Genomic DNA, 27,329 nt, shown 5'->3' with positions numbered 1-27,329 from the left:
TAACACGGACCGTTCTGCATAGGGTTTCACAGTCAGCCTGCACCAATCTGGACGGCCCTCCCTGAGGACTTAAAGGACCTGTCTCTTGGAGGGGGTGCAAAAGTGATCCAGCGTATAGGTGAGTTACTAGTCTGCTTCCCCCACCCAGGACTCTGGTCTTGTGCATTATAACACCCTTACCTCCTTCGCAGAATGTAGCTACCAGGCATCCTGTCCTCCCCACTGGGGAGAGAAGACCAGGCCCAGAGAGGGTATAGGCCATGGAGCAGCTTCCTATCCTCAATGCTATGACAGCCCACCCCCACCCCCGCCATTTCTCTCAAAGGTTAGGGGTCCCTAGGTACAAGGAAATAGCAAGGCCCCTAAATAAGGCCTTCAGGAAGGAGCCAAAACAGGGCCCCCTCCTTTGGGGAAAAAACAAAATACAGTTTCTTCCCAGTTAAAGACTGCCTAGAGCCCGGTCCTGGAGTCACTAAACCCAACAGGCCGGCCCTGGACTGCTAACTGCTGCCCAAGGGGGTGTCTGTGCCATGCTCCAAAAATGGGCTTTTTCTCTGGAGGACGGGGTGGTCAGTCCAACTGGACACATACAAAAACCACATTCATCATTTCTTGGGTAAGGCCAAACAGCTCCAGGACCAGGCTGGACAAGGCTGGCCACTGTCCCTCGTTGGCCCTGTAGCTCCAACAGCCTTACTGCTTCTCCTTCGATCAGGTTTTAATGCTTTTGTTCGTTTTGTTTCAAACAGGATACAATTTGCCCAGCTTCAAATGGCTGTGAGGCAGAGCTTCCGGCCTATCCCATCAGAAGAGATGACCAGTCCTCTAGACCAGACAGGACGCTATTTTCTAAGGCCACCCTCAAACACCATAGGAAAGATAGCAAGATAAAAACGCCCATAAGCAGCTCTATGCCCATAGGGCCACCAGAAGAAATTGAGACCTTTATCCATTCTATCCCCCATAACATTATGGGTAACTCCTCCTGAGGGGGGAATGTTAGGTAGGAAGTTACAAAATAGTCTATCGGTGTAAGAGGGGCCTAAGGAGAACAAGGTACCTTGGAGAGGAAAGGAACGGATCAGACTTTATCAGCCTCAGAAGCACAGTGGAAACTGCCCAGTATGTTAACTACGAAGTCCTCCCACACCCTGATAACTCTGGGAGTGACCCCAGCCTTCTGCTTCCCAAAGAAAGCCCCCAAGAAAGTCCTCTCTGCTCGGCACCAAATGAGTTACCCAGACTGATAACTTAATTGGGCAATAAAACCTTCACAGTCTTCTCCCAAGGAAGTCATCCTAGGGGAATCTCTGCCCAGTGCCTGTTTGAGCTAACCTGGGTAATAAAACCTTGAGACATGGGGCCGGCGCAGTGGCTCACTCGGCTAATCCACCGCCTAGGTGCTGGCATCCCATATGGGCGCTGGGTTCTAGTCCCAGTTGGGGTGCCGGATTCTGTCCCAGTTGCTCCTCTTCCAGTCCAGCTTTCTGCTGTGGCCCGGGAAGGCAGTGGAGGATGGCCCAAGTGCTTGGGCCCTGCACCTGCATGGGAGACCAGGATAAGCACCTGGCTCCTGGCTTCGGATCAGTGAAGCTCCCGCCGTTGCGGCCATCTGGGGATTGAACCAGTGGTTGGAAGACCTCTCTCTCTCTCTCTCTCTCTCTCTCTCTCCTTCTTTCTCTGTGTAAATCTGACTTTCAAGTAAACAAATAGGTAAATCTTTAAAAATAAATAAATAAATAAATAAATAAAAAGAAAATTGACAAGAGAGTAACCAACTAAACAGAAACCATTAAAAGGAGATGCTGTCATTTTTACAAAAACAGATTTTAAACCTTAAGATCCATATTGTGTTAGGTGTTTACTGACATAGCAATATATATATATATATATATATATATATATATTCAAAAATTTCGCTGCCTTAACAGGTCAGATTTTAATCTTACGTTAGTTTATCTTTGATAACAATGCTCAATCTTTAGAAATGCATATAAATAAATTTCTTTTAATCTCAACCAAACTAACCTCACACAAGACTTATTTTCCACAAGCTTTTTATAGCATTCTTATATTCCCTTGGTGATTTATCCTATGTAGTTTCTCTGTCTTCTTGTAAAACATCAGTTGTTTTACCTAGGAGAGATATCTTTATGACCAATGTCATTTTTAATCCAATTTTTTTTCTTTTCAACCTTTCTACCAAGAACACATTCTCATGCTTACAGCTTTCTTTTTTGTTGTTTATTTTTCCCCATCTGTTGATTTTTTACATTTACATTCTGAAATAATCCTTGAAAAAAAAATCTCTAAATTCAGAAAAAATTTTTCAACATAAAAGAGCAACTCAAATTCCAACCAGAGTTACTTTCAAGCAGACTTGAATTACTTGTCACTCATAGAAAATTTATTGAAACCAGGGCCAGCAATGTGGCCCAGCGAGTAAAGCTGCCACCTGCAGTGCCAGCATCCCGTATGGACACCAGTTTGGGTCCCGGCTGTTCCTCTTCTGATCCACTTCTCTGCTGTGGCCTGGGAAAACAGTAGAAGATGGCCCAAGTCCTTGGGCCCCTGCACCCACATGGAAGACCTGGAGGAAGCCCCTGGCTCCTGGCTTCAGATCATCCTAGCTCTGGCCATTGCAGTCATCTGGGGAGTGAACTAGCAGATGGAACACCTCTCTCTCTCTCTCTCTCTCTCTCTCTCTCTCTCTCTCCCTCTCTGTAACTCTGCCTTTCAAACAAATAAATATTAAAAAAGAAAGAAAATTTATGAAAACCTGAGTGTTGACACCAGTGTTGTGGTACAGCAGGTGAAGCCGCTGCCTGTGACACCGCTATCACATACGGATGCCAGTGTGAGTCCTGGCTGCTCCACTTCCAATCCAGAACAGAGACAGCTCGGGCAGCTGTAGCTCAGCAAGAGGAAGCTTCTGAAACAGAAAGGCCGTATTGCAAAGGGCAGAGGAGAGGTTCCCGGGAAAGCTGCCGAAGGGGCCTTCCTCCCCCAGAAAAAAGCCATGGGGAGGAAGTGAGCCGTGGGGTTTACTCTCGCTGGAAATTTGCATAAATTCTGTGTGTGTGTGTGTGTGCGTGCGGGCGCACGCTACAGCAAGGTCATAAAGACGTCCTCCCGTATTTGCTTACAGACTGTGTATTTTTGTCTTTCACAGGTAAGTCTGGAAGCCTTCCCCAGCCTGGCTTTTCCTGTGCAAGGTCCCTGTGGTTCTGCCATCGTCTGAGACTATTTTTGGAATGGAGCTCAGCCAGCGATGGCCACCAAAGCCAGCCTCTTCCCTCGTGGGAGCAGTCCCGCTCAGAATAGTCTGTGCGTGTTCAATGGCTGAGAAAGAGAAAATTAAGAATTGATGACCCGTGGAAAGTATACAAAGTTCACATCTCTGTGTATGTAGTTTTATCATTTATCACTGCAAGGACATGACCACCTGTTCACTTCCTGTCCACGGCTGCTTTTATGATGCTACAGCAGAACCGAGTAACGGCCTCAGACACAGAGAGGCCCCACAAATCTAACATGTCTATGACCCAGCCAGAGTTCACTAGTTGCCCCACTGATCTGAGTGCCACGTGTGATGTAAACTATGGTTTCACTTATGGGTGGTTCTGTTTTGGAAACTCTACTCCATTCCAAAGGTCAATTTCATTATTGCTGCATCAAAAACACACCACCTTGGGGCAGACATTTCAAATGCTGCTTGGGAGGCCTGCAGCCATATTGGTTTGATTTGGGCTCTGCTCTGATCCGGATTCCTGCTAATGCAGACCCTGGGAAGGCAGTGGAAGATGGCCCAAGTGCTTGGGTCTCTGCCACCCAGATGGAATTCCTGTCCCTGGCTTCAGCTTCAGCCAGCCCTGGCTGCTGTAGGCATTTAGGGAGTGAACCAGAAGATGAAAGACTCTCTCGCTCTGCTGTTCAAATAAAACAAAAAGAAGTTATTTTGAAAATACCCCACCTTGATCACAACAGCAATTTGCAATCAGCTTCACTATTTGGTGGACAAGGCTGCTTGCTCAGTGTCCCTTCTCTCTTCGTGACATAGCTGACCCTGTCTGGACTTCTCCATGCTCATTTTAGAATAATCTGGTTGCCAATTCCGGGAACGATCCTGCTGGGATTTGGTCTGCAATCTCATTGAATCTCTGCATGAGCTTAGAAAGAATCTGACATATTTATGCTATTGAGGTTTTTTATCCTTGAGTAACATGTATCTCTCCATCTATGAGGTTCTTCAATGTCCCCCAATAGCTTCTATGGAATGGCCTCACTCCTCTGTAGCTTGAAACTTACTTATAAGCTCACCTAGAAAACCACCTGGCCTAATGGTAGAGCTAGAAATGTGCCAGGGGATTCCAATTCAATCCCATCAAGGTGGCATGTACCAAGGCCATCTTACTTGTTAAAGTGATCAGTTTAAGTTCATAATTGATCAAAAAGACAGGATTAAGTGTCAAAGGGATTACAAAAGTAAGACCAGTGTCTGCAAATAATAATTTATAGAATTAAAAAGGAGAGAATGGTCTTACATGGGAAGCAGGATACACAGCAGACTCATAGGATGGCAAATGCCCTAAACAGCACTCTGGCCTCAGAATCAGCCCTGAAGGCATTCAGATCCGGCTAAAAATCCCATGAGAGTTTCTCAGGCATGGAAAGCCAAGACACTATGGAAAAAAAATAAAATAAAAAAATAAAAATAAAATGACCTAAATGAAAGATCTCTGTGAGTGAGATCCCAGTGGAAAGAACAGGCCACCAAAGAAGGAGCTACCTTTCTCTGAAGGGAAGAGAGAACTTCCAATTTGAATATGGCCTTGTCTAAACAAAATCGGAGTTGGTGAACTCAAGAGGCTTCCATAGGCTTGGCAGCTCATGACAAGAGCCTCAGGTGATTACTGATGTCATAAATAAGAGTGTCAGGGCCAGCGCTCTGGCTCAGCAGGTTAACGCCCTGGCCTGAAGTGCTGGCAGCCCATATGGGCGCCGGTTCGAGTCCTGGCGGCTCCACTTCCCATCCAGCTCTCTGCTATGGCCTGCAAAAGCAGTAGAAGATGGCCCAAGTCCTTGGGCCCCTGCCCCCACGTGGGAGACATGGAGGAAGCTCCTGGCTCCTGGCTTCGTATCATCACAGCTCAGGCCGTTGCGGCCATCTGGGGAGTAAACTATCGGATGGAAGACCTCTCTCTGTGTGTCTACATCTCTCTGTAACTGTCTTTCAAATAAATAAAAATAAATCTTTAAAAAATAAATAAATAAATAAGAGTGTCAATTGTTAAATCAACAACACGAGTCACTGTGCACCTGCTCCCCGTGTAGGATTTGTACTATGCGAATTAATGGTAAAACTACTACTACCCAAACAGTACTCTATACTTTGTGTGTCTTTGTGGGTGCAGTCTGTTGAAATCTTTACTTAATATATACTAAGTTGATCTTCTGTATATAAAGATAATTGAAAAAAATCGTGATGAAGAATGGGTTGAGAGAAGGAGTGGGAGATGGGATGGTTGCGGTAGGAGGGAGGTTATGAGGGGGAAAGCTGCTATAATTCAAAAGTTGTACTTTGGGGGCCAGTGCCATGGCTCACTTCGTTAATCCTCCGCCTGCAGCGCCAGCATCCCATATGAGCACTGGGTTCTAGTCCTGGTTGCTCCTCTTCCAGTCCAGCTCTCCACTATGGCCTGGGAAGGCAGTGGAGGATGGCCCAAGTGCTTGGGCCCTGCACCCGCATGGGAGACCAGGAGGAAGCACCTGGCTCCTGGCTTTGGATTGGCGCAGCGCGCCAGCCGTAGCAGCCATTTGGGGAGTGAACCAGCAGAAGGAAGATCTTTCTTTCTGTCTCTCTCTCTCTCTCGCACTAACTCTGCCCGTCAAAAAAAAAAAAAAAAAAGTTGTACTTTGGAAATTTTATTGATTAAATAAGTTAAGAAAAATAAATAAATTAATTAAAAGATTGAAAAAAAAAAAAAGAAGCCAGCGCCATGGCGCAGTAGGTTAATCCTCCGCCCTACAGCACCAGTATCCCATATGGGTGCCAGTTCTAGTCCCGGCTGCCCCTCCTCCAATCCAGCTCTCTGCTGTGGCCTGGGAAAGCAGTGGGGTATGGCCCAAGTGCTTGGGCCCCTGCACCCACATGGGAGACCAGGAAGAAGCACCTGGCTCCTGGCTCCAGCTGTTGCAGCCATCTGGGGAGTGAACCAATGGAAGGAAGACCTTTCCCTCTGTCTCTCCCTCTCATTGTCTATAACTCTACCTCTCAAATAAATAAATAAAATATTTTTTAAAAAATTAAATTAAATTTAAAAACCACCTGGCCATGCTACTTCTTTGTAGGTAAATTTTTTAACTTCCAATATAATTCCTAGAAGTTATAGGCCTGCTTAGATTTTTTTTATTTACTTTGGGTTCAATATTGCAAATATTTTTCATAAAGTGTCAATTTTTTGTCAAAGTTTTTATTAATCTTTCTCATTGCTTGCTTCCTCTCCTTAGCATCTGTAGTTCTGCCTCCTTTCTTTACTCCTAGAGGGTTTTCTTGGGCGTCCTCTCTTATATACCCATTTTGCTTCATCTGTTTTGCTCATATCTTTTTATTTTTTTCCTTCTATTTTTCTTTTAATATTTCTTTTTTTTTTTTTTACAGGCAGAGTGAATAGTGAGAGAGAAAGACAGAGAAAAAGGTCTTCCTTTTTGCCATTGGTTCACCCTCCAATGGCCGCTGTGGCCAGCGCATCGCGCTGATCTGAAGCCAGGAGCCAGGTACTTCTCCTGGTCTCCCATGCGGGTGCAGGGCCCAAGGACTTGGGCCATCCTCCACTGCCTTCCCGGGCCACAGCAGAGAGCTGACCTGGAAGAGGGGCAACCGGGACAGAATCTGGTGCCCCGACTGGGACTAGAACCCGGTGTGCCGGCGCCGCAAGACGGAGGATTAGCCTGTTAAGCCACGGCACCGGCCTTAATATTTCTTTTTATTTATTTGTAAGGCAGAGAGAGAGAGAGAGAGATCTTCCATCTGCTGGTTCGCGTCTCAAATGCCTGCAGCAGCCAGGGCTGGGCCAGGTTGAAGCCAGGAACCCAGAACTCCATCTAGGTCTCGCCCATCAATGGCAGGGACCCAAGTCCTCTGACCCATCTCCTGCTGCCTTTCAGGCACACTCTTGGGAAGCTGGATGGGACGTAGCTTCTTAAATTGGATGCTTGGGAGCGAGCATTGTGGTGTAGCAGGTGGAGCCACCACCTGAAACACTGGCATCCCATATGGGCTCCAGTTTGTGTCCCAGCTGCTCCACTTCAGATCCAGCTCCCTGCTAATGTGCAGGGAGAGCAGTGGAAGATGGCCCAAGTGCTTGGGCCCCTTCACCCATGTGGGAGGCCCAGAGGAGGTTCTTGGCTCCTGGCTTCAGGCCAGCCCAGCTCTGGCCATTTTGTAGCCATTTAAGGAGTGAACCAGTGGATGGAAGACCCCTGTGTGTGTGTGTGTGTCTCCTTCTCTCTCTCTGTAACCTTGTCTTTCAAATAAATAATCTTTTTTTTTAATTGGATGATTAACTCACTAATTTGGACTTTTTTTTTTCTTAATTTAAGGGTTTATGTTACAAATTTTTTTCTGAGCATCCCTTTAGCTGCTCGGTCCAAATATTTAATCTGCTTTTTTAGTCATCATTCAGTTCTAAATACTATGGAATTTTCATTATGCTTTCTTCCTTGTCTTCTTGCTAGACGAGTTGTCTAGCAGCACCATCTAACATTTCTGAAAGGATCGAGGTTTTCTAGCTGCCTGTTATAGGATTCCTAACATAACTGCGCTGGGGTTAGAGAAGATGACCTTTTTTGTTTCTGATGCCCTGAAATCTGTTGAGACTTGAGTGAAGGCCCAGGATGTAGTCCCTCTTCATAAATGCACGAATGTGGATGGTTGAAAAGAATCTTTGGGGCTGGTGCCGTGGCTCACTTGGTTAATCCTCCACCTGCAGCACTGGCATCCCGTATGGGCACTGGGTTCTAGTCCCAGCTGCTCCTCTTCCAGTCCAGCTCTCTGCTGTGGCCCAGGAGGGCAGTGGAGGATGGCCCAAGTGCTTGGGCCCTGCACCCGCATGGGAGACCAGGAGACCTGGCTCCTGGCTTCGGATAGGCGCAGGCCATTTGGGGGGTGAACCAACAGAAGGAAGACCTTTCTCTCTGTCTCTCTCTCTCTCACTAACTCTATTTGTCAAATAAATAATAAAAAAAGAAAAGAAAATTTGTGTCCCGCTATTATATTATATATGTCCATGAAATCCATTTGTCGATAAGTGTTTCGGTTTGGATGTTGAAGTCCCCAAATCCCCATGTGTTAAAGGCTTGGTCCCCAGGGTGGCGCTCTTGGGAGGTGGTGGAACCTTTTAAAGGTGACGCCTACTGGGAGGTCCTCGAGTCATTGATGGTGTGCTCCCAGCAGAGTGGGGCGGGGGTAGGGCAATCCTCCTTCAAGGCTGTTGGGAAAAACCTGAGTTTCGGCCCAGCCTCTCTGGACTTCCTGTCTCCCCGGGTGTTCCCTCCCCCGCTCATGCTCCACGCTGTCACTCTCTGTCACCACCAGACAGCCCAACCAATGGAGCCACCTGACACTGGGATTGAACCTGCACCACGGACAGCCCAGGATTCCCACTTCCGTCTTTGTGTCCTTGCACTGCAGGTATGTGGGCTGCGACCCACGTTCTCGGCAAGTTTCTTAAGCCAGTGTCGTATCTGTCTTTCACTTTGTTACGGGGTCCATTTATTCTTACTGTGATTGCCAATGTATTTGGAATGAATTCCTCCATGTTATTTCTATACACGACACGTCCTGTCGTGTACATGTGATTTTCCTCCGGTGCTGTTTGTGTTTAATTGGACCAAGTGTTCTGTGTCGCTTTCCCAGGTTGGTTTCCCTCATTCCTTCTTTCTCCGGAATTACTCTGGAAGTTGCCATTATTTGTGTCCCCTGCCCTAAGCCACCTGACAGTGCATAAGGACCCCACCTCCCCTTGAGCCTGGCCCGTGTCCCTTGGGTCTGGGTGCTGAGGCCGGCGTGGGAGCCACACCCACGGAGCTGCAGCACAGGGGACCGCCCTGGAGGAAGCTGCTCTAACCCTGGGCCACGGCTAGGCACGGGTCTCCTCTGCACTGGCTGAGGGCCAGGCCGGCAGGCGCTGGCGTGGCGCCCTTCGTACACCCCATGCAGGGCTCCAGCGGGCAGGAGGGGCCCCAGGCAGCGAGGACGGACCGAGGACCCATCAACAGCCAGGTAGGACATCGGCCAGAGGCAGCACCGGCACCGAAGGAGAATTTCTAAGGAACTCATGGAGGTCCCCATCAAAAAAATACGGTCACTTAGATCCTGGCCCCGGGAGTGGGAGCAGCAAATCTCAAGGGAGCAGCCACGGAAGCTGGTGCCTTGTCCCGACCGCCCCCATGAGGGCTCAGCGGACATCAGAGGGTCAGCCGCACCTGCCGCCCACTAAGGTCCGGTGCGCTCTTTGTACCATGTGACCGCGGGCCAACAGCCAGGTTCTGATTGGCTTAGGGGAGGTCACCTGATCAATGGCCGCCAGTGGGTAGGTGGAGCTATGTGAGCTCAGCCAATCAGATTGTCTCTCGGGAACTTGGCGCTAGGAGCCACTGGGAGCCGCCGGAAGATGGCGCTGAGCCACCGGAAGACGACAGCAGGTGGAACGCGCCATGGCAGGGAGCGGGAGTCCCGAGGCGGCGGAAGGCACAGGGCAGAGCGGAGGAAGAGAAGGGCGGTTTAGCAAGCTCAGCTGAAGCTGGATCCCTCTGGGCCGAGGATTCTTTGTCACCTGCTCCTGTGTGCTGGCTGCCGCCCTGGGGCATGGTCGGGCGCTTGTTCATCCTGGCCAGGAGCCCTGGCAGGCTGATCGCTTCAGGGGCTTCGGGTCAGGCCCCTCGCCTCGCCTGCTGCCTGCAAGCGTCCTGCCCTGGAGCAGGGCCCTTCCCTTGGGCTCTGAGTGCCACCGCAGATGGCCCGCCCCTCAAAGAGAAAGCGAGAGACAGGAGGGGCGGCCCCGGGGTGCAGCCCAGCGGTCCCCCCACCCCATCCCCACCCCACAGACTTCACCCAGGCAGCTCTTGCTGCGTGACCTCCAATAAACCTCTCCCCTTTGTGTGCTTTATTTTATTCTGGGAAAATAAGCCTTATTGTATAGTAGAATGCGATGCACAAACCAAGCTCCGAACTGTCAAAACAAGAACCAACCTCAACACCCCTCCTCCCGTGTATAAAGTCACTGCCGATACGACCGGCCCGTCAGCTTATTGCTTTTGTCGCTTGTTTCTTGAGAACATGACCCCGATCAGGCCCATGGCTGCCAAGCCCACTCCTGCCACGCCTGCGGCCATGACCACGTCTCTGACCTGCAACAGAGAAGAGGGCCAATGAGACTCGGGGAGGAATCTGAGAACAGGCTACACACTCTCCGGGAGGACACTGCACACAGGGAGCCTGGCCCGCCCCTCTGCCTACCTGACCAAACTCAGAGGTCAGCCGGGAGAAGGGCAGGGCAGCAGGGAAGAGGCGACTGGAGGGCAGCGTGGGAAAAGAATCAGAAAAGGGAGCCATCCGGCCAGGAGTGTGGGTGGGTGGTCGTGAAAGGACAGAGAGATGATGCCAGGTGATGGAGGGCCTGGCAGGCCACCAGGGAGCTTGAAGCAAGGGTGACATCAGGGAGGAATTGTTACCAAGGACTCAGTAAACGGTGGGCCCCATGGGAGCAAGCTCTTTCCCTATCTTGGGCATCAGTCCAGGCAAGGAGGTGCCCTTTATGGGTTCCTAAAATGACTCAATGACGAATAATAGTGATGTTAGACTTTGAATTATTTTGCTTTCAGCTTGGGTTTTTTTTTAAAGGGTGTTGCAAAAGTAACAGTGAATTTCATGATAAAAATTGAACACATCAACTGTTGCTCCCTCCTGGCACAAGTTAAGCCTCCACTTGGGATGCCGCCATCCCGTCTCAGAGCGTCAGTTCAAGTCCTGGCTACTCTGTCTCTGATCCAGCTTCCTGCTAGTGCACCTGGGAAGGAAGCAGGAAATGGCTCAAGTGCTTGGTGCTTGGACCCCTGCCACCTGCTCAGGAGACCCAGATGAAACTCCTACCTCCTGGCTTCAGTCTGGCCCAGATCTGGCTCTTGCAGCCATCTGGGGAGTGAACCAGCAGTTGGAAGATTTATCCTTCCATCCATCCTTCCTCCCTCCCTCCCTTCCTTCCTTCCTCTTTCTCTTCTTTCTTTCTTCTTTCTCCTTTCTCCTTTCTTTCTTCCTTTCTTTCTCTCTCCCCCCCCTTTTCTCGCTCCTCTCTTTCCTCTTTCTCTGTCTCCTCACCCACCACTCAGCCTCTCAAATAATATCAAAAGAAAAAATAAAAAGTAAGTTCCCCTCAACTTTAAGAAGCAACTAAAACCCAACTAAGGGCTGGCACCACGGCTCAATAGGCTAATCCTCCACCTTGCGGCGCTGGCACACCAGGTTCTAGTCCCAGTCGGGGCGCCGGATTCTGTCCCCGTTGCCCCTCTTCCAGTCCAGCTCTCTGCTATGGCCCGGGAGTGCAGTGGAGGATGGCTCAAGTGCTTCGGCCCTGCACCCCATGGGAGACCAGGAGAAGCACCTGGCTCCTGCTTTCGGATCAGTGTGGTGCGCCAGTCGCAGTGCGCCAGCCACAGCAGCCATTGGAGGGTGAACCAACGGCACAATGAAGACCTTTCTCTCTCTCTCTCTCTCTCTCTCTCTCTCTCACTGTCCACTCTGCCTGTCAAAAAATAAAAATAATAAATAAATAAATAAACCAACTAAAAGTAAAAGAAGGCATTTGTTGTAGGCTAATTCCACAAGGACGCAGACAGCCCTAAACCCTAGGACACCAGAGTACAATGCTTTGATGGACACTAATTATACAACCCCAGGTACACGCAGAAACGGGACAGGAGAAAGAGCTTTCGCTAGGTCCTTGGACCTCCTCCTGACCTCACCGGATAAATGGAAATGTATTCTCTGGAGAGGGTAAAAGAGTACATTGAGGGCTGGCGCTGTGACGTAGCAGGTAAAGCTGCTTCCTGCACTGCTAGCATCCCATATGGGCGCCAGTTTGAGTCCTGGCTGCTCCACTTCCGATCCAGCTCTCTGCTATGGCAAGAGTAGAAGGTGGGCCAAGTCCTTGAGCCCCTGCACCCACATAGGGGACCCAGAAGAAGCTCCTGGCTCCCAGATTCGGATCAGCGCAGCTCCAGCTGTTGTGGCCATCTGGGGAGTGAACCAGCGGATGGAAGACCTCTCTCTGTCTCTGTCTCTGTAACTCTGCCTTTCAAATAAATAAATTAATCTTTTTTAAAAAAAAAAAAGAGTACATTGAGAAGCCTAGATTTCAAGAAGGAAGTGTGCAGACCTGAGTATCCTATTGCAAACAAGGAATCAAGGGACTGTAAATGGAACCAAAACCGCAGTGACTCAGTTTTACTTAACAGCTCACAGCGATTTGCAACTGATCAGACTTGTTTAACCTCACAGCTAAATCATGCTTGCTTAAGAATTCCATGAAGTGACCTCAGGGAAGTTGGCTACAATTATAGGACTTCCTCCTTCTGCAAATGGCCAAGCCAAGGGCAAACCGATCCCACCTGGCCGGTTCCAGGATGGTCATCAGCGCTGACCGTGGGAATCCGCCCCCCCACCCGCGGCCCCCAGCAGAGTTCAGTATCTTCCTTAGAGCCCTTCGAGGCTTCTCTCGCCTACGGAACGTTCTCCTGTGAACTTGAGAATCCGAGAGTCTTTGCGACAGAGGTCCGCCATCTCCCCACGCTGCCGGCCTCTGGAATAACCTGATGTCCTTGCATCAGCTCTCGCCTCTCGAGGGTGGATGTCCAAGCGGCCAGATCCTCAAGTCTGCAGCACAAACCTGGGAGACTCCCAGACCTCCGACCCCTCTGCGTTCCCAGCAATCCACTCTCCACACAGGGCCTGGAAGACTCCTCTGGGTAATCTGACCAGCCCAACTAGAAAGCACAAAAGAGGCCAGTGACAGGAGTGCTTAAAGAGCCCACACAGGGGCCAGTGCTGTGGCATAGCAGGTAAAGCCACCGCCTGCAGCGCCGGTATCCCATATGGACACCGGTTCAAGTCCCGACTGCTCCACTTCCAATCCAGCTCTCTGCTATGGCCTGCAAAAGCAGTAGAAGATGGCCCAAGTCCTTGGGCCCCTGCACTCATGTGGGAGACCTGGAAGAAGCTCCTGGCTCCTAGCTAAGGATCAGCACAGCTCTGGCCATTGCAGCCAATTGGGGAAGTGAACCAGTGGATGGAAGACCTCTCTCTATCTCTCTCTCTCTCTCTCTCTGCCTCTGCCTCTCTCTAATTCTGTCTTTCAAATAAATAAATAAATAAATATTTTTTTAAAAAAAAGAGCCCGGCCAGCGCTGTGGCTTAACAGGCTAATCCTCCGCCTTGCGGCGCCGGCACACCGGGTTCTAGTCCCCGGTTGGGACACCGGATTCTATCCCGGTTGCCCCTCTTCCAGGCCAGCTCTCTGCTATGGCCCGGGAGTGCAGTGGAGGATGGCCCAAGTGCTTGGGCCCTGCACCCGCATGGGATACCAGGAAAAGCACCTGGCTCCTGGCTTCAGATCAGCATGTTGCACTGGCCGCAGCGGCCATTGGAGGGTGAACCAATGGCAAAAAAGGAAGACCTTTCTCTCTGTCTCTCTCTCTCACTATCCACTCTGCCTGTCAAAAAAAAAAGAGCCCACACAGAGCACTTCGCAGTGACCCGAGGTTAAGACACTGCCCTGGCCCCTACCCTCTCAAGGGCTTCACTCAGCAGCAAGCCGCTCACCCTTGATCATGGTGAGCATACAGCCAAGACCTGAGACTGCCAAGGAAGGCTTCCAAAAGTGAAGGCAAACAGTAGGGCACAGGAAAAAGCTATCTAGACAAACAGAAACCGGGCCTAGAGACGGAAGCAACTTTTGAAAAACTATCAGGAGAGAAAAACAGAACATGTTGCATCCAATGAATATGAAAATGGTACTATAAAAAATCGAATATTGGGAAAACAAAAACAGCCCATAGTAAAAAAAAAAAAAAAGTTATGATGGAAATGACAAACTCAATAGAAAGGCTGAAAGATGAAGTTGAGGGGCCAGCACTATGGTGTAGAAGGTAAAGCCGCAACCTATGACGCTGGCATCCCATATGGGTACCAGTTTGAATCCTGGCTGCTCCACTTCCAATCCAGCTCCCTGCTTATGGCTTGGGAAAGCCGCAGAGGGGGCCTAAGTGCTTGGGCCCCTGCATCCACATGGGAGGCTCTAAAGAAGCTCCTGGCTTCAGATCAGCCCAGCTCCAGCCATTGCAGCTATTTGGGGAGTGAACCAGCACATGGAAGACCTCTCTCTGTCTCTCCCTCTCTCTCTCTTTGTAACTCTTTCAAATAAATAAATAAATCTTTTTAAAAAAGAAAAGAAAGATCAAGTTTAGGGTATCTCTCAGAAGGAGTAGTAAAAAGGTAAAGATATAGAAAAACAAAGATCAAAAAGCAGGGACTAGACCCAGCTTCCTTATAACACATATCCTGAGAGGCAGGAGACAACGGCTCAAGGAGCTGGGCCCCTGCACTCATGGGAGAGATCGGGTTGAGTTCTAGACTCCAGCTTCAGCTTGGCCCAGCCCTGGCTGTGGCAGGCATCTTGGGAGTAAAGCAGCAGATGGTAGAACTCTCTGTATTTGGCTCTCTGCCTTTCAAAATAAAATGGAAATTTCAAAGTATGGAATAATCCAAACAGTCCAACACTGGCATAACAGACATTCCAGGAAGGGAAACGAGAAGAATCAAGAGAAAAAGATTGCATGAAACTTACTAGAACCCAAGAATGTATGCTTTCAGATTGAAATGGTGTTCTGAGGCCCACGTAGACTTACACCAAAGCACATTACCATGACATTTTAGAACAAAGAAAAGATATTACAACATTTCGAGCAAGGGAGAAAAACAGGAAACTATGAAAAGGTGAGAAACCACAGACTCAGAAGCAACACAGAAAGCGAGAGGACAATGGAGCGACGCCCCCAAACTCATGGAGTACAACTGTCTCCACCCAACATTCTATCCTCAACTATCAAATCAGGTGAGACAGGAAATTCTAAGACAACGCAGAAACACAAGGTCTCCAAAAATGTACTTCACATGCACCATTTTTAAGTCACCGAAACAGGAAAGACATGGGCTACCGAGGATGGGCGTTCCGTAATAAGACAGAAATAGAACGCACTCTCCCCCCAGGAATGGTGAAAGTCAGGCTCAGAAAGACCACTGGGCCCTAGGGCACCGTAGACAGTAACTGCTGGGCTAAATGATAGCTCCCCCACGCCCACAGACGTCCAGAAGCCTATACACAGATCACAGGGCCACATGGCGAGGGGGAGCTGAGGACACAGATACTCTCCAGGGCACGAATTACGTCACCCTTGAAATAGGGACGTGATCCTGAGCTACTCGAGTGGGCCCACGGCGATCGCAAAGTTCTTTAAAAGACAGAAGGCACCAGGCAGAACAGACCTGTCACCGTGATGCAACGTGAGAAAGATGCAACTGGTCATTGCTGGCTTTGAAAGATGGGGGGGCCAAGAGCTGAGACAGTGTGGGAAGATGTGGCAATAGGTACAAAGACAATTAAGCAAGGAAAAGAGCTAATTATCATCAAGAAAAAAGAACCCCTAGAAAGGCAACTATCCTAATACATCAAGGCACCCAGCTGTGAGTAAAACTTGTAGACGTAACGCAAACACCAAAGACTAATTTAATAAAAAGTATCCTATAAAGTTGTGCTGAGATACGGGGAAGAGGGTAGTACTGAGTGTAACCCTCAGGGGCAGGTGTCTGGACCAGCAGTTAACACCCAGCTTGGGGCACTTGCATCCCATACACCAGGGCCCGGGTTCGAGTCCTAGCTCCTCTGCTTCTGATCCAGCACTCACCAGGAAGCCGCAGATGATGGCTCCGGAATCTGAGTCCTACCCAGCCACACAGGAAACCCAGATGGAGTTCCAGCCCCCCTGGCCTGGCCCAGCCTCAGCTGTGGTGGGCATCTGGGCAGGGAATCAGTAGATAGGAGATCTCTCTCTCTCTCTCTCTCTCTCTCTGCATTTCTAGTAAAATGAAAATAATTTTTAAGTGTAACTTTCATTCACCATAACAAAAAGACAAAAAAGCATATCTAAAATGTATTAATAAGGAATAGTATTTTTTAGAAATTTTATTATTGCTATTATTTTTAGAAATTTTATTATTTAGAAACTTGGAAATAGCTGCATACAACAATAAGTGACTAAAATAGCCATCTAGTGGAGTGAGTTCTGAGAAGAACAGAGTGGCAGAGAAGGGAACCCTGCATTCCGTTAGGAGCTTGAGTCCTGGTTATCTTTTCAAATTGTGTAGTATTACTTTAAGAAACTAAAACACCGAGTTTTAAAGAGTTTTCAAGAGAGAGAACAAAAAAGACAAAGAAACAGTAAGGCTTGGTTGGTAACCCCAGGAACCTGATACAAAATCCTACCCTACTCACTAACTGCAAACATCAACACTGCTTAGAAAACTTAACAGGCAGCCGGCGCCATGGCTTAACAGGCTAATCCTCCACCTGCGGCGCCGGCACACCGGGTTCTAGTCCCGGTCGGGGCGCCGGATTCTGTCCCGGTTGCCCCCCTTCCAGGCCAGCTCTCTGCTGTGGCCCGGGAAGGCAGTGGAGGATGGCCCAAGTGCTTGGGCTCTGCACCCGCATGGGAGACCAGGAGAAGCACCTGGCTCCTGGCTTCGGATCAGCGCGGTGCACCAGCCTCAGCGCGCCGGCCGCAGTGGCCATTGGAGGGTGAACCAACGGCAAAAAGGAAGACCTTTCTCTCTGTCTCTCTATCTCACTATCCACTCTGCCTGTCTAAAAAATAAAAAAAATAAAAAACTTAAAAGGCAAGACAATGGCGACAGAGCCATTCCAGAGCTCAGAAAGACAAGCAGCCACGCAGCCCAGCAAACAGCACAGGAAACACTGCTACCGCACAGCGCCGGCTACCACGCTGGCACAGGTACCCAGGCAACCACCGGAACTGCCCTGCTGTTTTGGCTTTGTCCAGCGGTGGTCAGGTCACAGCTAAGAGGGTCAGGGACAGGCATTGGCACAACTATTAACCCAGTGCATGGGACGCACATCCCACATCTGAGAGCCTGGTTTGAGTCCCAGCTCTCCGCTTCCAGCCCAGCTAGCTGCTAATGCACACCCTGGGAGGCAGCAGTGATGGCTCAAGTCCTGGGCCCCTGCCACCCACACGGGAGAGCTGAGTGGAGTTCCTGGCCCCTGGCTTTGGGCCAGGCCAACCCTCGTTGTTGGAGAGAGAGCCAGTAGGTGAAAGATTCCTGTCCCTCTCTCTTTCTGTCTCTCTGCCATTCCAATAAAGCAGGGGAAAGAAACGAGGGTCACGCAGAGAGGGCTCAGATTCATCCTTCCCTTTGGTCTCTGAGCTTCAAGCTGGGTTTATCTCAAGTGCCGAACACGCGGCCAGCGTGGCCGTCGGTGTCTCAGGTTCCAGGGATGTGCCTGCTGCTTTTACCACGCTTTCAGTAACCACTCCTGGCATAATGGTTCTTTCAGAGGCGAGACACAAGACGACTTTAATGTCCAACTGGAGGGTCTCTCTGGCAGTCTGCAACCTCACTGAACAGAGCAGCCATGGACCTAAGCCCAACACCATGAAGTTTCAGATCCATTGTGGTAGGAGCTGGCATGAGTGTGTGCCGGGCATGCACCAAAGCCTGGAAACCATTCCCAACACAGAGCTCAGTTCCCCTAGTCTGCACTTGGGCTTTTAAAGGCCACTGCACCTGTTATGGTTTAAACAGAATTTTCTTTTCTTTCTTTTCTATTTATTTAGCTGAAAGGCAGAGTGGACAGAGGGAGAAGGAGACACAGAGAGAGACAGATCTTCCATCCAAATGCCTATAACAGCCAGTGGGCCAGGCCAAAGCCATAAGCCAGAGACTCCATCCAAGTCTCCCACATGGTGGCAGGGGCTCCAGGACTTGGGCCATCACCTGCTGCCTCCCAGGCCATTAGCAGGAAGCTGGATTGGAAGTGGAGCAGCCGGGACTCAAGTGTCCCAAGTGGTACCTTAACTCACAGCACGCAGAGTCCACCCCATAACAGGATTCACCTCCCCAGACTGGGGCAGACATTTAAACCGCCAAGTCTTGTGTTAACAGTTAATGGATTAATAATATTAATGATTAGGGTGGACCCTTGATCTAATCATGGCATCAGAGAGGTCTTTAGGTTCCTGTAGGTGGTTCTTTTTTTTTTTTTTTAAAGATTTATTTATTTTATTTGAAATGCAGCTTCACATAGAGAGAGGGAGAGACAGAAAGAGAGACCTTCCTTCTACTGGTTCACTCCCCAAATGACTACAACAGGCAGGTCTGGTCCAAGGTGATGCTAGCCACCAAGAACTCCATCCAGAGCTCCCATGTGAGTGCAGGGGCCCAAGAACTTGGGTCATCCTTCATTGTTTTTCTTTTTTTTTTTTTTTTTAATTTTTGACAGGCAGAGTGGATAGTGAGAGAGAGAGAAACAGAGAGAAAGGTCTTCCTTTTGCCGTTGGTTCACCCTCCAGTGGCCGCTGTGGCCGGCGCATCTTGCTGATCCGATGGCAGGAGCCAGGTGCTTCTCCTGGTCTCCCATGCGGGTGCAGGGCCCAAGCAGTTGGGCCATCCTTCACTGCACTCCCGGGCCACAGCAGAGAGCTGGCCTGGAAGAGGGGCAACCGGGACAGAATCCGGCTCCCTGACCAGGACTAGAACCCGGTGTGCTGGCACCGCAAGGCGGAGGATTAGCCTGTTGAGCCACGGCGCCGGCCTACCTTCATTGTTTTTCTAGGCACATTAACGGGGAGCTGGATCAGAAGTGGAGCAGCCGGGAATTGAACCGGTGTCTGCATGGGATGCTGGCACTGCAGACAGCAGCTTAACCTGCAGTGCTATAGGGCTGGCCCCATGAAGGTGGTTCTTACCAGAATGTTGGTTATATAAGCCAAGAGTGCTTCCTTTCTCTCCACTTGCTCGCTCGCTCTCTCTCTCTCTCTCTCTCTCTCCCTCCTCACTTCCCTCTGCCATCTTCTCCAGCTTCACCAGATGCCTGAGCCAGTGGGGTCCCCTGACTGTGGACTGTGCACCTCCAAACTGTAAGCCAGAGTAAACCTCTTCCCTCCTGCGAAGCCCCTCTCCAGTATCCCGGCCGCGGTTCAGCCCGCGGCCCAGCACCGTGCTCCATGGCCCCTTCCCCCACCTTCCTTCCCAGTCTCGTCACCAGCAGGCCTGCCATCCACCGTCTCAGCCCTGCACGTTGTATCAGGCACAGCAGCAACCCTGAAACAAAACTGAATAGGAGTGACGTGGGTCAGCAACAGTGGCGGGACAGCTCGACTTCTTCCTATTTCTAGAATCATCCAGGGCTCAATCTGGGGGCCATCCACTCCCGTGACAATGCAGAGGGAGGGAGAAACCCCTCCTCGCTTTATAGCAACTTTCCCAGTGAAAGCCAGAGGCCCCAAATCAGCAAAACTGCACTGCCTCCCACTGAAGGCATGAAAGAGAGTCACGAACACGAATCAAGAAATCCCGTCCCAGAATCAGGCACAGAGCCTGTGGCTAAGTCCTCAGTTAAGATGCCCACAGCCCACACCGCACTGCCTGGCTCCTCACTCCAGCTCCCTGCTGGTGTAGACCCTGGAAGACAGCAGTGAGGGTTCAAGTAATTGTGTTCTGGCCACCTGTACAGGAGACCTGACTTGAGATTCCAGCTCCCCGTTTCAGCCCGTCCCAGCCCTAGCCATTGCAGGCATTTAGGGGAGTCTCTCTCTCTCTCTCTCTCTCTCTCTCTCTCTCTCTATCTCTATCTCTCTAATAAATGAACTACTCTAAGAAGAAAGCTGCTGAAACTCTCAGTTGACCAATGTGGAGAGAATGCAGAGGCCTGTCTTCAATGGTCAATATTTATTTATTTATTTATTTATTTAGATAGATAGATAGATAGATAGATAGATTACTATACACATCTTGGCGTTGCTCCGACTTATCTGGGTCATAAACGTGTCAGGATACCTAACAGCACAGATGGCCAGCACTGTTGTTCTTAACTACCAGAACGAAACTCACGATGACAGAAATCTGGGCGGGACCTCTGGCCTGAGGTCTGCTGGTCACCTCCCGGAAGGTGGCATCCGGCCCAGCAGTTACCACACTCGCCCCGCACATCAGAGTACCAGGCCCTGGCTCGAACTTCCAGCTTCCTGCCAGTGCACATCCTGGGAGGCAGCAGGGTCCCTGCCGCCCACGGGGAGACCTGTCCTGGATTTCCAGCCCCTGGCTTTGGCCTGGCGCAGCTGCTGCAGGCATCTGGGGAGTGGACAACAGAGGGAGCGCTCCCTCGCTCTTGCTCTCACTCTCTCTCCCTCTTCCTCTGGCCTTCTCAAATAATAAATGGATGAATGAATAAGCAGATCTAAGGCTCGGCAACCATGATTGTGGGGGGTTAACTGGCTGGGGAACCTGCAGAACGCGGCTGGTGTGGAGTGGTGGCCTCGCTAAGCTCTCTGTCAGGGAGGCAGAGGGCAAATGCTGATTCAACGGGTCCATTACAAAAGATGCTTTGTCAAGGAAGACACAAATAGCCCCGCTGTTTGTGGTCATGCTTTGTGCACAAAGAGCGTGTTCAATACAAGACAGTGGGCTCTGGTTACCCCAGCAGTGCAATGCATGGGAAAACGGCCTATCCTGGAGTCAGGGCTACACCTGCAGAGACCAGCCCAGCCACCGTGCGATGGGACGGCACTTCCAGTCCTGACAACAGGTACACGCTGTGTGTCCTGCACACGACAAACTGTCCGTCATTAGAAACGCTACGAAACCTGACGTTTCCAAAGCAGGCGAACTGGAGTCTACCAGGGTGCAGACGCCGGCTGTGGGTCCTCCACGGCTGCTTCTCCACTGACTGAAGTCTGAGCTGTTTCTGGGGGAGAGACCGGGCTTACCCTCCAGCAGTGTCCCGGGGGGATTACAGACCGAGGGAGGAGCAGTCTTCTCCCGAAAGCACCTGAATTTGGACCGAGCAAGCTTACAAAATATTTATATAGGAACTGGGCTTCATTTAGAGTAACCTAAAAATAATGCCCCACGGTTATCCAGATTTGTGTCATTTGTGTCTTGCCACTGGCCACATCCTCAAGTTCTGGTTATCTTACTATTTTATCTGACAGCGACTAGACTTCACTGTGAGTATACTTTCTGGTTGCTTTTTCCCCGGTATGATTCGGTATGAAGGCTTCTTTACAAAATGCTTATTAAAATATAACTATATCTATGGGGCCGGGATTGTGGCGTAGTGGGTAAATATGCTGCCTGCGCCACTGGCATCCCATATGGGCACCAGTTCAAGTCCCTGCTGCTCCACTTCCAATCCAGCTCCCTGCTAATGCTCCTGGGAAAGCAATGGAGGATGGTCCAAGTGCTTTGGCCCCTGCACCTATGTGGGGGACCCAGAAGAAGCTCCTGGCTGCTGGCTCCAGCCTGGTCCAATGCTGGCCATTGTAGCCGTTTGGGGAGTGAACCAGCAGATGGAAGATCTTTCTCCTCTCTCTCTGTCCCTCACTCTCTCTCTGTAACACTTTCAAATGCATAAATAAAACGTCTTTAAAAAGAAAACAATAACTAAAAATAAGATAACTATGAAATACAAGAGCAATTTAGAAAATTTGTGGAAAATAGAATCAAAGTGTCTTGCATGCAAAAAAATTTGCAACCCATGCATCTGAGGGGGCTTCAAAGTGCTCATGAGAAATGCATTCTACGGAAAACTATGCACGGATTTCAAAAATGTCTTATACCAAAATAAACTTATCTTTAATTGTTCCACGAATCTTGGAAGTTCCCTCCTATTCTGTGCACCTACCAGACAGTCCTGGTGTAGCACCCTGAGTTTCACAGCAGGTCTCACTGCTTCCTACGGCTGGATTAGAATCTGTATGTGGCGTTCACGTGCCTGAAGCAGACACCGGGAGTGCGTCGGGACCTTGGCTGTGAGACAGTGGTACCAAGGATGAAGGCTGAAGATGCTTTTGTTTATGCTGATCCTGTCACTGCTCATCCTTAAAGGAAAACTGCTGGTACATCTTATAATAAATGCAAGTTTTCTTATGTAAAAAGATACCTAAATGGGAAACAGGAGAGAGAAAACAAGAGAAGCAGAAGAGCAGTCTCAGACAAGCTCCTAATACTAGCAGTCAGAGAGGGAGAAGAGAAACTGGAAAATCCCCCAGAACTGAAAGCAGACACACACTGGAGGGAGCATGTAGCCTTGGTGTTAAGACACTGCCTGGGAGGCCGGCGCTGTGGCACAGCGGGTTAATGCCCTGGCCTGAAGCGCTGGCATCCCATAGGGGTGCCGGTTCGAGACCCGGCTGCTCCACTTCCAATCCAGCTCTCTGCTATGGCCTGGGAAAGCAGTAGAAGATGGCCCAAATCCTTGAGCCCCTGCACCCACATGGGAAACCAGGAAGAAGCTCCTGGCTCCTGGTTTTGGATAGGCACAGTTCTGGCCATTGCGGCCAATTAGGGAGTGAACCAGCGATGGAAGACCTCTCTCTATCTCTACCTCTCCTCTCTCTGTGTAACTCTGTCTTGCAAATAAATAAATAAATCTTTAAAAAGAAAAAAAAAGACACTGCCTGGGACACCCGCAGCCTGGGCAGAGTGGCTGGGTTCAAGGCCGAGGTCTACTCGGTTCCAGCTCTCTGCGAACGCACACCCTGGGAGGCAGCAACGGTGGCTCAGGTGATGAGGGCCCTGCCAACCACACGGGGACCCCGACTGAGCTCCATGTGCCTTGCTCTGACCTAGCCCAGGCCCACCTATCGCAGGCATTTAGGGAATGAACCAGTAGTTGCGAGATTATCTCTGTCTCTTTTGCTATCTCTTTATCTACCACTTTCTGCCTTTCAAATAAATTAAATAAATAAGCAACATTTTCTTAGAAAAGAAACCTACCTAGTGTATAGCACAGTGAAATTTTAGAACACTGAGGATAAAGGGAGGATTCTAGAAGCTTCTAGAAAGAAAAGGTGTCACATACAAGAGGTCAGAAATCAGAACAACCTCGGATTTTCCTGCCACAATACCAAAGTCAGACAACAGTGAAGCAATGCCTTCAAAAATCTGAAAAATAGAATTCTTCCCAACCTAGAATTCCATATTCCAGGAAACCATCAATCAAATGCAAGGGTAAGATAAAGACATGCAAGCATTCCTTAGCAGACCAGCAAGGGAAGTCGTCCACCCAAGCAAGGCTGCAAACCAAGAGGAAAGGCTGGGAGCTCCAGAGGATACACACAGGGTCAGGGGCACGACCCGGAAGGAATCTCTAGGATGCCAGAGAAGGGGGACACCAGGTGGCAGCCATGCTCCATCGGGTGTCACTCAAGAGACAAGTGTTCCGAAGGCCATTGTCCCCGACAGGTGTGCCTGTGCCATCATCCCAAGTTCTTCCTCCCCTTGCCGCCTGATTTGACACAGACGCTGATGAAGTCCCTCTCCAGGAACTGCCCACCCACTTCCCCAGATGGGGACTCTTACAAACTCCCAGGGAAACCAGAGCTGGAGAGGGACCCAGAGACTCCGGGAGCTTCAGCAAACACTGGCAAACTGCTCTCTCCTTGGCTACTTAGGTAGGCACTTGCTACTAAATGCTTTCAAATAAATAAATAAGCAAATTGTCACATTTAACATTAATATCTATAAATGGCTGTTGAATGATGACAACCTAATTGGTTGAAGAAAAAAAAAAAGAGGCTGCTCATTGGAAGATAGCCAACATCTCATCACAGCAGGAAAGAGGAACTGAACAGCAGACATGAGAGTCCGTGTAGTAAGCTCTCCCTCAATCCCCATGGCAACCCTCCAAGACTGATATTATCATCTGTACTTGGTCAAAGTTTAAGGAACATAGCTAGATCTCCCAAGGTCATTTCTGAATAGCCTGTGACTCCCACCTCAATCCCAAGGACATCGGTGGAGAAGGCTGAGAGGGTGGAAACTTGATCCAGTTCTGGTGTCTGGGCGGTGGAGCTGATGGGAGGTCACGGGAGGTGCTCTCACAGATGCGTTGGTTATATAAAAGCCCAGCGGGGCCTGGCCACACTCTCTCCTCCACTCAGGCCCCACGGCGGCAGTCCTGTGACCTCACCAGATAGCCAAACCAATGGCACCCAAAGCATTGAGTCAAAATCCACCTCATTCCTTCCTAAGCAGCTTGCTTAGGTATTTCATTGTAGTAAGCAAAAGCTGACTGTCACAGCTGGCAAAAGGCGGAGCCAAGACCCAGCCCAGGTCTGCCTGACCCTAGGAGCCCACGCTCTTGACAACACTGATCAAGGGAGAAGAAAGCAATCTCCAAAAACGTTAAAAACTCAGTAATAGACAACCTGACGATCTGAAGCTCATCATTCTTGGGTGGGGGACAGGAATCATATTCTTTTGCATCAACAACAGACACAAAATAATTTTTCCAATGTTGAAGAAGAGAAAGAGGAGGGAGAAGAAGAAGAAAAGGAAGGGGAAGGAGGAGAAGAGGAAGAGGAAGGGAGAGGAAGAAGTGGCAGAGAATGGGTAGGAGAAAAAGAGACTCCAAGAAGAGAGGGGGCGTGGCCAAATCAGACCAAGCACATGAGCAACGCCACATCCCTGGGTCTCTGGGATTCACTCCTGGATGTGGGCATGATGAGACTGTCAAACACACCTGGCTTCAAATCCCACCTGTGCCCTCAGCCCAGCCGCAGGTGACCCGAGCGGGAGAGAGACGCCACAGAGATCTGTTTGACGACGTGAGCGGCCACAGACAAGTCACTTGAGGAGCTCTGTGAGCCTTGGGTTCCCCATCTGTAAAGTGGGCATACTAAAACCTGGCCACAGGGCTGTGGGAAGGAGGCATCTCAGAGCCCCGTGGCCAGGGAAGACTCAGGGACAGGCCTGCCTGTCCTGGCTGCACTTCCACTTTGTCCTCCGTCCTGACCTCACTGATCCGCGTTGCTGACTTGCCCGTCTCCACACCTTTGTCCCCACCCTGCTGTCTCATCCCCCAGGGCAGGAGGAATCCCACCTCTGCTACCCTGATTTGAGATGGTCTGGTCCTGGACAAGGGCACACGGGCTGGGCACGCACCTGGTCGCTGCGGGGAACTCCGTAGCGCAGCTCGTTCACGAAGTGCTCGCAGTTCTCGCTGGTCAGCTTGTACAGCACCTCCTGGCCCACCAGCTCCTCTGCCCGCTGGATGATTTTGCTGGCAGGCAGCGGGGTGTACTTGTCGTCGTGCTTGTTATTGACCTGGTACTTGTCTCTCCCGGCCACGTCATACAGCAGCTCCTTCTTCACCACGGCCTTGTCGGTCAGAGCAGACATGATGCTGGCCGCACCTGCTCCCGCGACCTCACCTGCAGAGCCACCAAGGGGAAACAGAGAGATAGGTCCTGGGCAGGGCCACAGGGGCTCAGAGCCGGCTCCCAGCCGGGCATCCGCCCTTGACAACATGCCAAGGGGATGTACAAGACGTGAGAGCCAAGGGTCGGAAACACGGCTGCGTGGCTTAGGGCCCTGGTTTCCATACCTGGTAGGGAAGGTCCATGATTCAGTCTGACTTGCTTCACCTACAGGAGCTGGGCTCCTGCACCCCCTGACACCTACGTGGCCCTCTGGATGGCGCAGATGCGAGTCGTGCACGCGCTCGTCATCCTGGGAGGTCGTGATGCCATCAGGGCCACAGCTCCTGGACTGCACAAAGCTGAGAGCCGCAGAGAGGGCGGCTGGAGCAAAGGGACTGAAACCCCACCACTGGCCCCGCCCCCAGGGTAGGATCCTAAGGATGCCCCGGGGCACAGTGGCAGCCCTGGCCGACGTCCAGAAATGAAGTGACCTTGAAGAACAGGAATCTGGGTCCACCAGGAGGACCAGGATGGCAGTGAGGGAAGCTGTGCCAACATGGAGAGCAGGCATCCCCCCAACCCAGCCAGCCTGCACGGTGCGGGGTGGGCGCATGTGTTGGATATGGTGACTGCAAATGTGGGTATGTGAGCAACAGGGGACCCAGGAGTCCAGGAAGTATTGTAAGAAGGGGCTTGCTGAATGGGATGGGAGAGGGAGTAGGAGGTGGGACGGAGTGGGGGTGGGAGGGCCTGTGCAGCGGCTGACGGGGCCAGGGCTCAGGCAAACCACGCAGTCACCAGGAGTGTCAAGGTGACACCAACTCCAGGGCCGGGCAGGTGCAAAGTCAACTCCTGGGAGCGAGGGCTTCCTTCCACTCTGTGCTCCCGGGGCCACCCCATGGGGGCTGCAACACGCACAGGCTGCCAGAGGCTCAGGCCTGGGCCCTGACCAACTAAGGGGTCTGCCCATGTCCCTTAACTCCGCGGAGCCACTGAAGTTGATGCACAAACACCTGTCGACATAGGAATTTGAAGTTCCCTTGAACACCGTTACTTCATGTTTTAAAGTTAAAGACAACGTTAAGTACACAGTCAGAGGAAAGACGTGGGTGTGGCAAACAACGGATGGATCTCGGGAAATGTCCGGCTGGGCAGAGAAGCACAGAATCAATGGTCAAACTCCTAGGGTTTGGGTACCACCAACAGCACGCGACCCTGGACAGCCCCTCCCACACAGAGAGCTGTGAGGGTCAGGGTTGGCGGCCAGGGTGGGTGTTCTGCCTGGTGGCTGAGATGTCCACGTCCCACGTCAGAGTGCCTGGGTTCGAAACCCGGCTCCCTTCTGACTCGAGCTTCCTGCCGGGGAAGCTCCGCCGGCCTCGACAGCGGAGTGAGAGGCCTGAGCCGGCCCCGGGACGGGGCTGCAGAGCTGGGTGGTTGGGTTCCTGGGGGTGGGGAAGATGACATCTACTTGGCTCCTCTGATTTCTCTGTAAGGACGGGACTGGGGGAGCGGGAGGCCTTGGGCCAGCAGCCCAGGAACGCTATGACTCGCAGCTCCGAGCATAGCAGCCAGAACCGGAACCAACCTGATTTCAGAATGAAAAAAAACAAAAACAAAAAATCTGAGGCACATTTATAAAACAGAAAGTAACTCGCGGCCACTGCTCCCAGCAGCTCGGCCGGCTCTCGTGGGTGCCACGTGGCGTGGAAGAAGCCGGAAGCAAAAGCACAGACTGTGTGGCTCCTCTTCCACGGAGTTCTAGAAGAGGCAGAACA

The 27,329-nt window shown here is 50.7% G+C and overlaps 1 protein-coding gene across 2 annotated transcripts in view; it reads right to left on the bottom strand.

Moving 5' to 3' along the window:
- Window positions 1–10,156: 10,156 nt before the first annotated feature.
- The window catches only part of LOC133762923 (phospholipase A and acyltransferase 3), a 33,210-nt gene continuing 16,037 nt past the window's right edge, over window positions 10,157–27,329 (bottom strand). The window contains exons 4-6 of one of the 2 annotated variants that reach the window (XM_062195954.1): window positions 25,295–25,563; window positions 19,371–19,461; window positions 10,157–10,410 (exon numbers count right to left, since the gene is read on the bottom strand). In XM_062195954.1, the coding sequence (XP_062051938.1) occupies window positions 10,304–10,410; window positions 19,371–19,461; window positions 25,295–25,563 (467 nt within the window). In that variant the 3' untranslated portion in view covers window positions 10,157–10,303. The remainder of the gene's footprint in view (window positions 10,411–19,370; window positions 19,462–25,294; window positions 25,564–27,329) is intronic. The other variant, XM_062195955.1, reaches the window with a different exon arrangement.

The sequence above is a fragment of the Lepus europaeus genome, chromosome 7 (assembly GCF_033115175.1).
Source record: "Lepus europaeus isolate LE1 chromosome 7, mLepTim1.pri, whole genome shotgun sequence".
Classification (NCBI taxonomy): Eukaryota; Metazoa; Chordata; class Mammalia; order Lagomorpha; family Leporidae; genus Lepus; species Lepus europaeus.
This window is presented reverse-complemented; position numbering and strand designations above follow the sequence as displayed.